General features: G+C 40.8%; 1 protein-coding gene across 1 annotated transcript in view; it reads right to left on the reverse strand.

Annotated features, from left to right (window-relative positions):
* LOC120052169 (anoctamin-1-like) overlaps window positions 1-15,700 on the reverse strand; it is a 46,887-nt gene that overhangs the window by 14,594 nt on the left and 16,593 nt on the right. Inside the window, exons 3-13 of the mRNA XM_038999006.1 lie at window positions 11,975-12,073; window positions 11,330-11,481; window positions 8,884-8,938; window positions 8,489-8,540; window positions 8,264-8,319; window positions 8,136-8,177; window positions 4,677-4,741; window positions 4,355-4,489; window positions 2,537-2,697; window positions 643-725; window positions 508-519 (exon numbers count right to left, since the gene is read on the reverse strand). Coding sequence (XP_038854934.1) covers window positions 508-519; window positions 643-725; window positions 2,537-2,697; window positions 4,355-4,489; window positions 4,677-4,741; window positions 8,136-8,177; window positions 8,264-8,319; window positions 8,489-8,540; window positions 8,884-8,938; window positions 11,330-11,481; window positions 11,975-12,073 — 912 coding nt within the window. The remainder of the gene's footprint in view (window positions 1-507; window positions 520-642; window positions 726-2,536; window positions 2,698-4,354; window positions 4,490-4,676; window positions 4,742-8,135; window positions 8,178-8,263; window positions 8,320-8,488; window positions 8,541-8,883; window positions 8,939-11,329; window positions 11,482-11,974; window positions 12,074-15,700) is intronic.

Genomic DNA, 15,700 nt, shown 5'->3' on the forward strand with positions numbered 1-15,700 from the left:
TTTACACGGCCTCTTCTTTATATTTAAAAAGGGGTGGGGTTAATAAAAAAAAACGTGGTACATTAAATTCCACCTCAAGACCTAGTCATTGTCTTGATCTTATCTCATATTTCTTGTGTTTTTATTTGTTATTTTATATCACTACATTGTTGGGAAAGAGCTCACAAGTAAGCACTTCACTGTACTGTTATACATCCGTTGTATCCTGTGCATGTGGTGAATAAACTTTGAAACTTGAAATGATGGCCAGATCGCCAGGCTACTCCCACCCCTCACCCCTCAAAGTGGCAAATAAGGGACTGTTTGAAAGGGGGTCATATAAACAATTCCTTATTATTATTTTTTTTACAAGTAACATACCATGAATTCTGTCTGAAATAGATAAGAATGTCAGAGTGAGGGAGAGTGATATAAACCTTGTCGGGGGAAGTTGGTTAGTATTGAGTAACAGCAGCTGTAGAGAAAGCTGCAAGAAAATTAAGTTAATAAATAAAATCAATTTCAAACCTTGTGCGCCTGCTTCAGGAACCACCATAATATAAAACATAAAAAACATGATTAAGAGGAGAAATCCTTTTTCATTGTATTAGACGTTCATGTCCAAATTGGCCAAACAGGTCCAAAACAAGGGCATAGGCTCACCTCTTCCTCTTCAAAGCCAGTCAAATCCCAGATGTAATTGAGTCTCATTTGCCTTCTCTTCCAGTGCTCCATGAACATGGTAGCTGGGAAACAAAACACAACCCATCCTTAAAAATCAATCCCTCCAAGATTTTGCGATCAAAATTAGTTTTTGCAAAATCAACAATAGCCAGGATATTATGCACAGTCTCGAAAACCAGACACTAGGCAACAGTGACCAGGGTCTGGCTTCAATGATGGACTCTTTTGGCATAGAGGAACTACATCACTACTCTATCCAGGGTGGGTCCTATTCAGACAGAAAACTCGACCAACATATCACGAGGCAGACATGCCAGGACGTCGCGATTCAAACCAAACATTTGAAGGCAAAACCTTTGCAGTGGTTTTAGAAAGGTAATTGATGTAAAACTAGCCACTTGTGAAATGCACTCATTAAAAATAACCTCTGATCTCAATCTTGCTAGCTACTATTTTATATTTTATTAAAGTGTACTGACTGACGTCGGCAATGTTGAAGTTCCTCTATGCCAGGGGTATTCAACCTTTTCTTGCCCAGGGATCCCCTCCCAGGCAAACCGGAGGCCCAGGGACCCCCATCATACGTTAGCAAAAAATAATAATAATATGGCAAGGAGAAATAATCAATATATTAAAATGTATAGATTTGGTAGATAGATATTCATTATTTTGATCTCCCAACATAATTGGAAGAGAAAGTGTAAACTAACATAGCCCATAAGCTAGAAAGGTAACTCAGAACTCCTAAGAGCAGCTGTTTAGACAAAGGTTAGCCATGTGTTGGCAACAATGTATATCCAAGTCAAGAAAGCTGACCAGCAGCCACACTGTAGCATATTCGCAGATGATTTTTTAAAGCCTGTCAGATACTCCAGTTAGTGTAATTGGCTCCAATGAGTGTTATTTGCTCAACATTAGGAGTTGAGAAATAAAGTTGAAACCATTAGAAATAAGATATTGTCCTATTTTCTACTGTAGGTATGTAATTCAAAATGCCTTTATTCTGTTGGTGCTAGCAATACATTTGGAAAAAATGTGGACCCCCTGCAGTACCTCCACGGACCCCTGGTTGAATGCCCCTGCTCTATGCCAAAAGAGTCCAATATTGAAATCAGACCCTAGGTCTAGTTTCTGCCTAAGGTTTGGTTTTCGAAACTATTATGCAAGGGGTGTGCAAATTAGACCAATTAATGCACTATTACCACATAATTGCAGTAATATGTCATTAAAACTGACCGATCACCGCATAACAAAGAGGACTCACAATTTCAACCAATCATGGCACATTTACCGCATAATATGGTTCAATCAAGCCACATGTCAAACTTTTTCCCTCAGCGTATTTCTGACAAATTGGACAAAATCATCGCATTTTGCAATGAACAGTATCAGAATTGCCGTAATATTTTTTATAACCACCCCTGCTTAATGACTACAGTACGAGAAAGACAAAGGACCAGGGTTTATACTTTATACTTTATAAATATAGTAAAAAATATCAACATCTCTGAAACTCAAACAAGTTACGATATTATCTCCTCCAAATATAGGAACCTACAATCCAAACCATTATCACAATTTTAACTCAAAAGATTGTCTAATGGCAACTGACACTGGTCTCCCGTGGCTCCTGCACTTCCTGGTCTCATAGACTAGACGTAACATAGTGAATGTAAATCCGGGACACTCAAATAAGTATGACATGTTATATTTGGTATGGTCACATAAGACAGATGGTTATTTAAGTCATAAACGAAAGTAAGGTGGCTCTGAGACCAGGTTGCTCTGCAGGACTCTGCCTGGTCCTGTGGTCTGTAGCAGATGGCATTGTTTTATTGGCAGAAGATGAGAGAACATGGGAGGTACGGCTCACCCCAGAGGGCCATGAAGATGGAGAAGAAGACAGTGGCCGGGTTGTCAAAAAGATGGCTGGCCCTGGCCGTGCCGCATGCGGTCTTCAGCTTCCAGTAGCTGCAAGCGCGGTCACACAGTGGGCACATGGTGATGTTGTTTCTCGGATCACAAATCTCCATGCTGCGTGTGGGAGAAGAACGTTAGTGGAAAGCCTGAGTAAAAGAGATCTAACCAGAATGGTCAGCATAAACTAAATGACCAGTTTGAGAGGCTATAGAGTCCAAAAGCAACGAGGAATGAAAGAATGTAATAGAATGTAAAAAAAGACTAAACCTTGCATGCGCCAGTTCCCGCAAAAGGTTGGTATTTATCAAATGTTGAACTTGACGGGAAAGTGTGCGTATCTCCACGCACATCTCAGACCATGCGTACGCACAACTTCTAGTGGTTGATCAACTGTATTGCAAGCAAATACTGTCATTTTGGGAAATGGAGGTGGTTGATGAACAGTAATTCTAGTTGGCTAATAAAAACGTAGGTCTAATGATAAAACGGATGCATTTGCCATTGGTAAGAAGATGGCATAGCAGCATTTACTGATACACAACAAATATTAGGCTACCATTCCATCGCTCATTTAATAGCCAACCATGCTCGAAAGTAAATAGACCGGTAGCCTATGGCAGTATGGGTAGGCCACAGTATTGCTGTGCAATAGGAGCGCAACAAAATGGCCTGTTTAATCGCAGAACCTATACCAAGGTAGGAGACAGAAACACAATCATGTACTGATGAACAAAACATTGAACGGCAATTCGTATTTTGATTAGAAGTGTTGGCTGTAGGCAGCATTTACTTTTAAACTGGTCAATAGACAATCAATCTTGTAGAATGTGCGGCCAGTGTTTGGCACTAGGTATAGGCAGCATGAATTTTTTTGGTTTGAAAAAAAAACTACTGCAAAAACATTCTGCCCACACCTTTACAGAAATGTGATCAACTTTGCCATTGCTCTCTCTTTTATAAACTGTCATGGTCCAGTTTCAACATCTCCAAATCATACAGCAAATTAGGGTGTTTTTTTGTTACCATAAAAGGTGAATAGAGGGCGTTTTCTAGGCGGGGTTGTAACGCTCGTTAATGAGCGCAGAAATACAGTATGGGTCTGAATTATCAATGAAAACGTGTATATGTTGCATGCAACAGTTTGTTGAGCACGCAAATCCTGGAATGTCCACAGACGCCAGAATCTAGTGAGAAATGTATGCATGGATGACAAACGAGGCCCCTGGAGAGCTACCGTACTGCAGGTTTACTCCAGCCCTAATCTAGCGCACCCGATTCTAATAGTTAGCTGGTTGAGTAAGCTGAATCAGGTTTGTTACAACTGGGGTTGGAGCAGAAACCTACAGGAGGATAGGTCTCCAGGGAATGTCCTGATGGGATACGTGATCATAAAGTGGGTCTGCCGCCCAATCGTTCTGCTCTAGGTAGACTGTGTTGTGGAAAAATCCACAGGAGCACTGGTTTATGGCCAAGGTAACTGGCAGAGTCTCTCAACTCAGGCCAACAGACCGTTAGAAGGCGCTACACAGGTAGGGTCGCTTATAGATACATACAGGGAAAAAGACACCAGGAACGCACAGACTCAAAATGAAAAGCAAATAACAAATCACAGCATGTCTGTGCAAGGCAACTGTTACAGCACTGTGTTCAGCAGCTCTTGGGTTATTGATAAACCATCACTTGTGCTTCCATGCCGTTAGAAATCTAACCATGTAAGTGTAGTTGTGGATTTAACTGTAGTTGTGGGTGTAGTTGTAAGATGTCATTGTACCTGGGAATGTCATTGTCCACAGTCGCACAGCCGTACAGGAACACGATGACCCCCACTATGGCAGCAGGGATCAGCATCTGGGTGTAAACCCCCAGCCAGGCAAAGTACAGGCCAATCTTCTCCCCAAAGTACTTCCTGCAGGAGAGGAAGGAAAGCAGCACTGAGTACATACATCAGGAATCAGTTCAGATATGGTGATTAACTAACATTAACTCAAGCCAAGCCAATGATATAATGCTTTGTCTTTTTGATTGCTACAATACAGTATAGCATATAGTCTCTGCCTTATCATGTCTTAGAGTTTAGAGCAGGATTCTCTCACCTGATTAACCCAATTGGTTGGTACTTGTAGAAGACACTGTAGCTTGCCCATTCTTCATACAAGATCTGACGAGACAATAACGGGTAAAACAACGTCTTAAATTTAACAATACTTAGAGAGGCAAAACCATGATGGAAGACTACATTTAATATAGCTTCTTATCTTACTTCTGAGTCTCATTATAGAACAGAGGAAAAGTCGGGTTGGGCTCATAAATGATTGAAATTCATCATGCAAATTATTAATTTAAACAATGCTGGTAGGAAAAGGTCAGTCCCATTACAAAGCCCTTATGAAATAATGCATAGCCGTTACTAGTCACAGCTATGCTGTGATCTCAATTGTAACGATGTGCGCTGAGAGTCGGGAAGCAAGTTCAGAGAATGAGTGTTTTAATAAAATAAACGGAACATAATACAAAAACAAGAAACACTAACAGCACACAGACATGAAACAGAAACAATGACACCTGGGGAAGGAACCAAAGGGAGTGACATGTATAGGGAAGGTATTCAGGGAAGTGATGGAGTCCAGGTGAGTCTGACGACACGCAGGTGCTCGTAACGATGGTGACAGGTGTGCGCCATAACAAGCAGCCTGGTGACCTAGAGGCCGGAGAGGGAGCACACGTGACATCACAATGCTATATTTACAGCATGAGTTTTGCTAAAGAAATCAGTGCCCTTAAGGCCCAGGGGCCGGTTGCATAAAACTCCTTAAGTTTATTTTTCCCTGATCTTTTCCCTTAAAGTTTCCTTAACTTGAATCAGGTGCAGAACACATTTTAAGGTGAATTCCCCCTTAAATTAAGTAAAAAAGTTAAAGGTGCCTATGAAGTCCCTTAACTGCTTCCTTCAGTGTGGATATCAATGTAAACAGCATTTGTGGAGGTGAATGTTGCTTTTATGGTTGGTTACAATAGGAAAACATCAACCTGCTAAGCTACCTAGCTAAACAATGGAAGATGCACAATCCATAGCTATACAGCTAGTAGAAACTAATAGAAACAATTTGAGAAAGAAGTTACAACAAGAAACGTGGTTCATTATCTTCTGAAGCAATTTGGCTATCCGGTCTTGATTGTAGAAGTTCTATTTTGCTAGCTCACAAAATAAATGCGATCTCTTTGATGAGATGTTCAGTCAGTGAATCAGGCCGTCTCCATGGTAACCAGATACTATTTCTGCAGTACATGCCTTCAAACTACCACGAACCCCCCTTAACCTGTTAAACTCTGACCCCCTCTGGTGGCATTTTCTAAATTATGCATAATCTTGTATACTACCCTCATTACGTAGAAAGGTAAGAACTGTGGGATTCCGATAAAGGTGTCAGAAATAATGTTACTGGGCCTCCCTAGGGGACCCGGGTTCGTTCCCGGGCTGTGTCACAACCGGCCGTGATCGGACGTCCCATAGGGAGGCACACAATTGGCCCAGCGTCGTCCGGGTTAGGGGAGGGTTTGACCGGGGGGGCTTTACTTGGCTCATCACGCTCTAGCGACTCCTTGTGGCGGGCCGGGAGCCTGAACTCGGTCGCCAGTTGAACGGTGTTTCGTCCGACACATTGGTGCAGCTGGCTTCCGGGTTAAGTGAGCGGGTGTTAAGAAGAGCAGTTTGGCGGGAGGACGCATGACTCGACCTTCGCCTCACGAGCCCGTTGGGGAGTTACAGCGATGAGACAAAATCCAAATTGGGGAGAAAAAGTGGGTAAAAAAATATATATATATAATAATAATGTGACTACTACAGAGCCCGAGATACTAGCTAGCTAACAAGACTAGCCAAGCTATCTGCGTTGTTGCTTGCATGCGATTGGCTGTGGTCTTTGGGGTGGCACTCGGCCTGGGAAACAGTGCTACCTGTCAGGCATCATTCAGGGCTTAAATACCCCACGAGCTCAGAAGCTCTTAGGTCAAGGTAAGGAACATTTCGCTTGCTAACATTCTAACTTATAAACTGATAACACAAATGAAAGCATGATGTTTACATGAAATGTAGCATCCCTTAGTGCAGCAATCAATAAAAACGTATGTGCCGATCCACTGTGGGCTCTGCCGCCTCAGCCATACTGACAATCTATCATCATTACGTCCACTCCTATTTATAGAGTTTCTCGTGATCTCGACAAAACAACTTCTGTTATGTCGTGATCATGGGACAAATAAGTTGTGATCTCGATAACGAGGGAATTATTTTTATTCATATGTCCTCTCTGGACTTTCGTACTTAAGGGAAACACTTAAGATGTTTTATGCAACTGGGCCCAGGATCAGCATGTAGGGACAGGGTGCTGTGGTCTGTGTCGTCTGACAGGTCAAGGTCATCCTTGAGCATCAAATGTTATTTAGATTACACTTATATTGCCCCTCAGTAGTCCCTAGCGTGCATCTGCATTAAATAATATAAGTGAATTTCACTGTTGGTTTCATGTTGCACTCCTCTGCCTGTCATACATGAGGGTTCACTAATGAAGTGCCATCACTGTCAGGCAGGGAAATGGGCACCCAGGGGTCATGCCATCAGAGACTCACAAATATTTTTTTTTACTGAACACTGAACAGTAGTCCCAATGGCACAGCACCGAACAGAGCTTCAGTAGGTTACTATACTATACCATACCTAGGATAGGATAAAGTAATCCTTCTAACCCCCCCCCCCCCTTAAAAGATTTAGATGCACTACTGTAAAGTGGTTGTTCCACTGGATATCATAAGGTGAATGCACCGATTTGTAAGTCGCTCTGGATAAGAGCGTCTGCTAAATGACTTAAATGTAAAATGTAAATGTACTATCCTCTAGCCAAATGGTCCTGTCTGTTCTCAAACAGAGCTCCCACTTTGCAAGACAAATTAGTGATGCTTGTGACTCATCATAGACCAGCCTAGCGTAACAGAACACAGGACTGGAAAAACAACAAACCATGGAACAACTCATCACGACATAGCCTCTGAAATGTAATCATGCCGTCATCTCAAGGACATAAGTCATTTCTGTGACAGAGCACTCAATTTGCTCTCTGTGCACGGACTACACCAGATGAGTGGGAAAAAACATACCACTGCCATATCGCAGCTTGGAAATTGAGTATTTCTCTGAGGCTTTAGATTTACTTTGCTCTGGGCTTTAATCGCTTAGATTCGACCAGACTGGTTGTCGTACAATGCTTGAGGATGGTGAAAAGGGATTAAGCCTGTTGCCGTGGTGACACTTTCAATACATACAGTATAATTATTATCTAAGCCAAAGGGGGCTTTTCCTCTCCAACGTTGCTGACGGCTTGTGTTTAGAAAGCGTTTGAATTGTGTGCTTTAACCTTTTCAATATGCTCTGACGCTATCGACAAGACTTTCCTGTCCTTTCCTGGTTTATGATAATCGCTAACAGTGACACAAATAATGGATGTGTTTGTAGTTTCATTGATTGCTTATTGACATGGCCGATGATTTGCTCGTCTCACCTTTCTGTCATTGGCCTCCGCCCCCTTGCCGTCAACATCCCCCTGCAAGACAAGTAATGACAGAATTATATCTGGTCACAGAGTGCCTGGCTTCGCATGGGTATTGATATGTGTGGTAATATACTCACATCGTGAAGAGGGTACGCAGCAGTGTAAACACCGTTGCCAAGGAGACTGGTGATTCCTGTAAACGTCATTTTCAAATTTACTATCAAACAGAAGGCACACAATAGCAATACTATTCTACTACATGTAGTGCTGTCTGGAAAGATAAGACAGATGTCATTTACACCCCTAAAGGATCCAAATTCATTGTAATATCCCTAAGAGATAGGGGACATGGCTTGGCTTACCCATGGTGTATTTGGCTTTCGTGCATCTTGTACGTTTCAACACTTCATATACCTAAATGGGTAAAAAAAACATGAAAATAAATACAAATATACTTCTGCAATGTATTAAGATGATCTCAGGTAAGAATCACATCCAAATAGGGCAGAAATCCTGTCTTGTGCCATGAATGTGTTAAGAAATGGACCTCAGCTCCTGGCCATTTATGAACAACTCTAAATGCATTGATGGACAAGTTGTTTTTAAACTTCACAGCAATCTCCACTGCGAGCAACATACGCTGACCGAGAAAGAATCCAATGGAAAGTAAATTACATTAGCAAATCATACATTTACTTGTGGTGCGAAGGGCTTTTTATTGACTTGCCCATCATTCAAGCAGATCTATAGTACTTACTATTGAGGCCCTGGTTTTGCTGTCGAAGAAAGAATCTCTGTCTGAGAGATCAAACCTGTTAATACAGAGGAGCCTTCTGTCAGCGGTTTATTTAAAGAGCCATGTACTCAACCAGGAGAAAGAATGTTAGTTTTGTAGGTACGCGGAGAGCAATGTTTTTTTTTTTGTGGCCAAGATGTCACACACATTGTCATTATTTAGACCAAACATACAATACAGGGTGGCTACAGGGATAATACTGGTTGCAACATGTCTTGGTAGCTAGTCTTAGTCAGAAGCCTGGCCTACACAGTGTTCATTGAGAGACAGGAGCTCAAAATAGCCTGTAACCTCTATGCACACTCTCTTGAATAAAACCTAGCTTGTTTACTAGCCTCACTCAAAACACATTCAAATATTGTGCTTTTTACAATACATAATATTCTAACATCCAAACGCAGATGAACTATTCCTGGAACATCAGAGGATAAGTCTCGGATTAAAAATAATATTGAATCGCAGTGTGGATGTCTTCCAAACAACAGCTTGGTTCAGATTTTGTTTCTGTTGATTTTGTATCCGTTGGTTTTGTGCCTGGTGATTTTGTGCCGGTTGATTGCACCTCTACATTATTACTGTCAAGGCACAGTGGGGCCATTAGCCATGTCAAAAATGACAAAGAGCTCAAGACTGGTGAAGACTGCGGGTAGAAGAACAATTTAAATTCCATTTACTTCAGCTCAGCCAGATCACATTATGGGGAAATGCACCTACTGAGATTAATAATTACAGGTAGCAACCAGTATCATTCATACATAATCACATCTCCTACACATTAAGCATCCAGCTCACTAATTAAAATATTTTAACATTAAAACCACTGGGCCTTGTGGGACTCCCCTTCAAGCTAATGAGCAGTCATTTTTACTGCAACACTAACAGTGTAATTAATATATGTCAAACATGCGATCGCAAAAGTTATAATTTGATTGTGTTTATGAAGGTCTAACGTAACAGAATACTCTTTATTTTATTTCAAATAACTATTGCATTTTCATTAGATTCTGTTACTGTAGGCTATACAGTATGTAAAGAAAATTATTAAATAAAAACACAAAAATGTAAGTGTTCCCTCAATTTTATTAGTGGAGTGCCTTTGTTACAGCTATGAAACAGAAAGCATACAGTATGTCCATTGAACACGCTAACAGCTTATTTTTTTATAAATGAGCCCCCCCCCCCCAAAAAAAATAATAATAACCCAACCACCAAGGCGCGCAGTCAGCAAGACGCGCAGTCTAATGACGAAAACATCAGTAGCCTAAACATCATTATAAGCCCAAGTGTGCTTAATAAATAGTGAAAATCAGCACATAAGCAATAATGGCATTATAAGAAGTGTCGATATGACAGCAGTGAAAAATAGTCCATTATTTATACGTTGGATACCATGGCAAATGTGTTTGTTACTTCGTTATCAAAATCTGAAGCGATCCCGTGACATGTTTTATCCAAATAAAATTATCCCATACAAGTCTGACCAGAAGCTCTCCATATACACACTCTTTCCACCGAATACTCCATGGACATACAGGATTAAAATGAACGCTTTCAGCTCAACAGAGATCCCAGGCAGTGTCTCCTTAACCCGTAATGACATTTTGAGTTGATAATCGCCATGTAGCAAATGTCATCGGCTTGTTCTATCTAAATGGTGCCATTCTTTCCGCTCTCCTGTCTCACTGGCGGGGGACCTACACAGTGCCTACCATTCTGGATTTTTTTGCTCTTAACTCTAGAAGGTGTAGGTTATTCAGGCTGAGGCTTAGAATCAGAAGAATAATCAGAGATGTCATGATTCATTTCTTCCCGCCATCTGAGTTGTTTTCAATCGGAACTTGTAGCATCGCTAACACAACATGTGCATCCGTTCATCTTGGTCGTCTTGCCATTGTAAATTACGCACGCTCTCACTGTGTACTCCCCCCAATTATATATTTTTTTTAAATGGCATGTCCTCATAAAACTGGTTGTAACTCCAGTTCTGTTTGTCCTATTGAGATTCTAACAACGGCAGTGTGTTATATGTACTTATTTAGGAAAAGTCAAGGACTGAGGCGGCAAAACTTAAAAAATGGCAGAGTAATAATTGTTTTAAACTCATGAGCAGTCAAAATGACTGCTTTAGCGGTTATAGTGTTAATAAGCCACAACCAGTACTGTAATAATTTCAATAGCTATACTCTTGCATTGTACCCATGTCTTGAATTGCAAATACATTTCTTTCCTATTGCATTACAGACATTTCAGGCCACTTTGAATTTCTCACATGCAGAGTACTGGAAGTAGACCCATTAACCTTTGAGCTCTGCATCATTGATCACTTGTCAGAACGTGCTTAATGTTCAATGATGAGCCTAAACCCCTGAACCCATGCCACAGGTCTCAGTGCTACTACTATACTCACAGGTGCTGCTTTTCCCGGGAGAACGGGTGGGAAAGATGCTTCACATTTTGGGGTCTATTTGGTTCCACTTTAGGATGAAGTGGCGCAGTCACTTTGTGGATGAACAGATTGATCCTCTCCACCACATTACCTCCCTGTTTGACTTCGTACACCTGAAGGGAAAGGGAAAACAGGAAGAAGACATGTTTAGAAATGAGTGCATGAAAGGTTATCAGTTACATTATTCTTATTTAAAAAAAACTTTTTTTTGTCAATTAGCAGACGCTCTTATCCAGAGCGACTTACATTTAGTGCATTCATCTTATGATAGCTAGGTGAGACAACAACCCATCACAATCGTATCAAGGACATGTTCCCTCAACAATGTGTTTATCAGCAACGTCAGTGCTAGTAGAAAAAGTCCCTTTTTTACTTTTTTTGGGGTGGGGAGGGTGGCATCGTGACACTGTGAGAGTTATTTAAGATACTCTTCAAAAAGAGTTGTAGATGTTTTCGGAAGTTTTGCAGGGACTCCGCTGTCCTAACTTTAAGGGGAAGCTTGTTCCACCATTGGGGTGCTAAGAGAGAGAAGAGCTTCGACTGGGCTGAGCGGGTGTTGCCCTCCCATAGAAACTGACCAGTGATCCATCTAAAGGTAGGCCATACCTTTTTGGTGGGCATCTTGAGCTTCATGAATTCTGCCTCCCGACAGAGCACATCCCAGGGAGCATGGATCTTCAGGAAGCCAATTCCTGGGATTTTGTTCTGGAAAACAGAGAATGTGATGTTGAATAAAATAAAAATCAGGCAAAAGGTTTTCATGGATATTTTATGTGTGTTGAAATAAGTTTCCCCTGTTTTACCTGCGTGATATATGCATACCTAGAATAAAGCTACCGTCACGTCTCTAAGGACTACAGTAAGTTTTTCCAAGGTAAAGCACAGAAATGCTACTTCAGCATTGCAACTGAAAAGAAATCGCAATGCTACAGTAGCAAGGATTGTTGTCGGTTAGTGTCAGCCAAAGACTGTATCCACTTGAATAGAAAACAATGTCTGATAGTCGAATATATACCGGACAAAAGTTCTCTCTCCACAATCTCCTCTATAAAAAAACAACAATGGTTATGTAAGTCCCTCTCATATGCTTCTGACCTACTTCCTCATACCTCCCAGCCCACTTCAGGGTCCTGGCCCTGTCTGTTGAGAACACCGTGGCAGACTACACTTTCCACAGCAATATCAAGCAGAAAAGATCCTGCCAATTCTATTTTGGGGCTCTGGTTCGATTATCCACAAACAACCCTCATTCATGGACAAAGTCAGTTAATAAAAGAAAACAAGGAGGGTTGAATAAACTATGTTCAGACTTACTCAACAAAGCATAAGGATGTTGTCAACAAGTATGAAATCATTTTGAATTTGCCTTAATATCACTCAAAACAAAACATCTCCCTTGCGAGCAACACTCACTAAATGGTAAGAGACTTCTTCATGCATGCAATGGGAAACCAACTCCCACAGAACCACATGCCTCCTACCATTTTTCGGCGAAATGTCGCGTAACAGACATTACGAAACACATATCAACGATAAAAGATAGAACAGTAAACACATGTCAAATCTTTTCTTAAGTGGTTTCAGTAGAGGTCTGCAAAATGGAGTGGTTAGGAACTAGGCCTTACCATTACTCTTTCATACGGGGCAGTTTCCCATGGATTTTAAAAACCAAATATGTTTTACGCTGTAAAGGTAATTCAATCTGAATGGGACACACAATGTATCTTGTGTCTTGATCAATGCAATGATTTATGCTGAATGAGTAATGATTAATGGGTCAATAGCCACTCTCTAGGGTGTACAGTATGTAATTACCTATGACAATAGGCTTCTTTTTGCTTGTAAGGCTGAAAATAATTACTCCCATTTTAGATAAAATCTATTGCACATTATGGTGGCAAAATTGCAAGATTATGTTATAATACTTTTATTGCATCAAATGGTTGTTTTATTCAACAGAATAGAGTATTGTTAACTATTGTGTGTGTGTTCTACTGAGGATGGGCCTCTGGGAGGTAACACTGACAGGAGATTTACGATTTCTTTTGGGTGATAAAACCTAAAGAGCATTCCAGAGCATGAGTTAATGTTTCTGTTCTATACCGTACCAGGGAGAGATGGCTCCAGTTTGGAGTCGGAGGGCCAGACACTGTTCAATACAATGAAAACTGTTGACACAGCAGATACTGTCTGCTATGTATTTTAGGTATCTTTCATACACATCTTAACCTTGTGACCCATTCTATATATCTGTTGTTCGTCATGTAGGTTGAAAGGGGTGTATCTTGGCTATAAAAGACCTTTGTACTTTTGTCTCGGGGCTCTCAATGAATCATCAAAGACGTTGATTCGTCAACCAGCCATCGCTATTGCAAAGCTCTCACTAATAAAGATTCAGTTTAAGTATAACTCTGACTTGTGTAATAAGTTTGTCTCTCCTCATTTGATAGTACAGAAATTAACCACCACATTTGGCGACGAGGATGGGATGTGAATCTTCACTTGGTGACCGCTCCTAACGACATGGGTAAATCGTGCACGAGGGATCCCTCAAATGTGGGATCTCAGGGAGACCTGAGTGTGTATAGGCCCTGAGTGTGTATTCCTGTGTGAGGGGGGCACCTTGCAGGCGTAAACAGGGCCGAGTCAGTGGAAGATGATCTGAGAGTTAGTCGACTCAAAGACACCTATTATTGGTCGGTTGCGGGCGACCTACAGCCGTCCTGACACTGAATTGATCACAGTGGGGATTAGTGCGGTCTGTAGGGGTGAGGGGCCAGGGTGACTGTGGGTTCTGTGTGAAGCACGGTACCTGGTGAAAGCCTATTGGAAGAAGAACCTCATTCTGAAAAGTGTCTGTTGACTGTCTAACTGACCCTCAGAAGTGGTGAATTCCAATTATTTTAAATGTGCTAGCCAGGTATTCCCTGGGTTTGGTAATTTAGCGTTAAATATATAGAATCTGTGTGAACTAGTTTTGGCCATTTAATGTTAAACCATACAGAATCTGTGTGAACTAGTTCAGACCATTTGTGATATAGTATAAGATAGTAAGGTGAACCTGTACTTGTTTTAAACCTGTAATTGTTTTAAACATGTACCCCATTTTAGAAGTATTGAAATATGTAAATGTATGAGTTGCATTATCCTAGGAACTAATCATGAGATAGAAAATATTCCTGCAGGTTAAAATATTGTTGAAAAACAACTAATTGATTAGGTATGTTTGAGAAAAGCATTGTGTGAATGTGATATGAGAGTTGTGAGAATATGGAAATTAGTCTTAATCTGACGTTTGGCTAGTAACATATAGAAATATGCTTAATCAGATTATTGAAATTTGGATAATAAGCTTTGATATAACGTTATCTTGGGGTTCCTTCACTGCCCATCATAGAATATCACGGGGTGGTATTGAGAGCGGGATGATATTTTAGACAGCAGAGGAAGGTCTATAGTTCCTGAGAGGCTTGATTTTGCCGTGGTCTCTGGGAGGTTAGAGAACCGTTGAGGGTCCCATGGTCATTATCCGGGAAACAAAAGTAGATTTTTTTGGTTCTGCTTCGTAGCCGTGGAGAGTCCTTGAAAAAGCAAATGGAATGGTTGTCGTGAGTACCTAAGAATTTCTTACGTTTTATATGGATTCTGTGAATATATGAAAATATGATAAATTGTATGTGTGTATAATCGATTACTAGAGATTTGATAAAGTAATACTGGGAATATAATTAGATACAATTTAAACCACCATTTGTAGACGTACGTAGGTTTTGAGTGGGTATCTTTAATGGATAATTTGATAAAGATGAGGTTTAAGCATTATTAAACTGTCTACAAAGTCTGGGCAATTGTCTAAAAACTGATTGGAGTGTGTTACGCTTGTCGTTTGAATGAGGAGACCAAGGTGCAGCGTGGTAGGCGAACATCTTACTTTTATTAAAATGAACACCGAAAAACAACCAAATACAAAACGAACGTAAAGTTCTGCAGGCTACACAGCAACTAACAAAATCAAGATCCCACAAACTAAAGGTGGAAAAAAGACTGCCTAAGTATGATCCCCAATCAGAGATAACAACGATAGACAGCTGCCTCTGATTAGGAACCATACCCAGCCAACAAAGAAATAGAAAAACTAGAATGCCCACCCAAATCACACCCTGACCTAACCAAATAGAGAAATAAAAAGGCTCTCTACGGTCAGGGCGTGACAGAGTGTGTCCACTTTTGATTAACTTACCCTAATGATGTAAGTAATAAACGCTTATTGGATTTTCTCCATCTGGGTACTACATTTGAAATAAAACTGCCCTTAAGGCCTGAAAATGTGTT

This window comes from Salvelinus namaycush, chromosome 1 (genome assembly GCF_016432855.1).
Source record: "Salvelinus namaycush isolate Seneca chromosome 1, SaNama_1.0, whole genome shotgun sequence".
In the NCBI taxonomy this organism is placed as follows: Eukaryota; Metazoa; Chordata; class Actinopteri; order Salmoniformes; family Salmonidae; genus Salvelinus; species Salvelinus namaycush.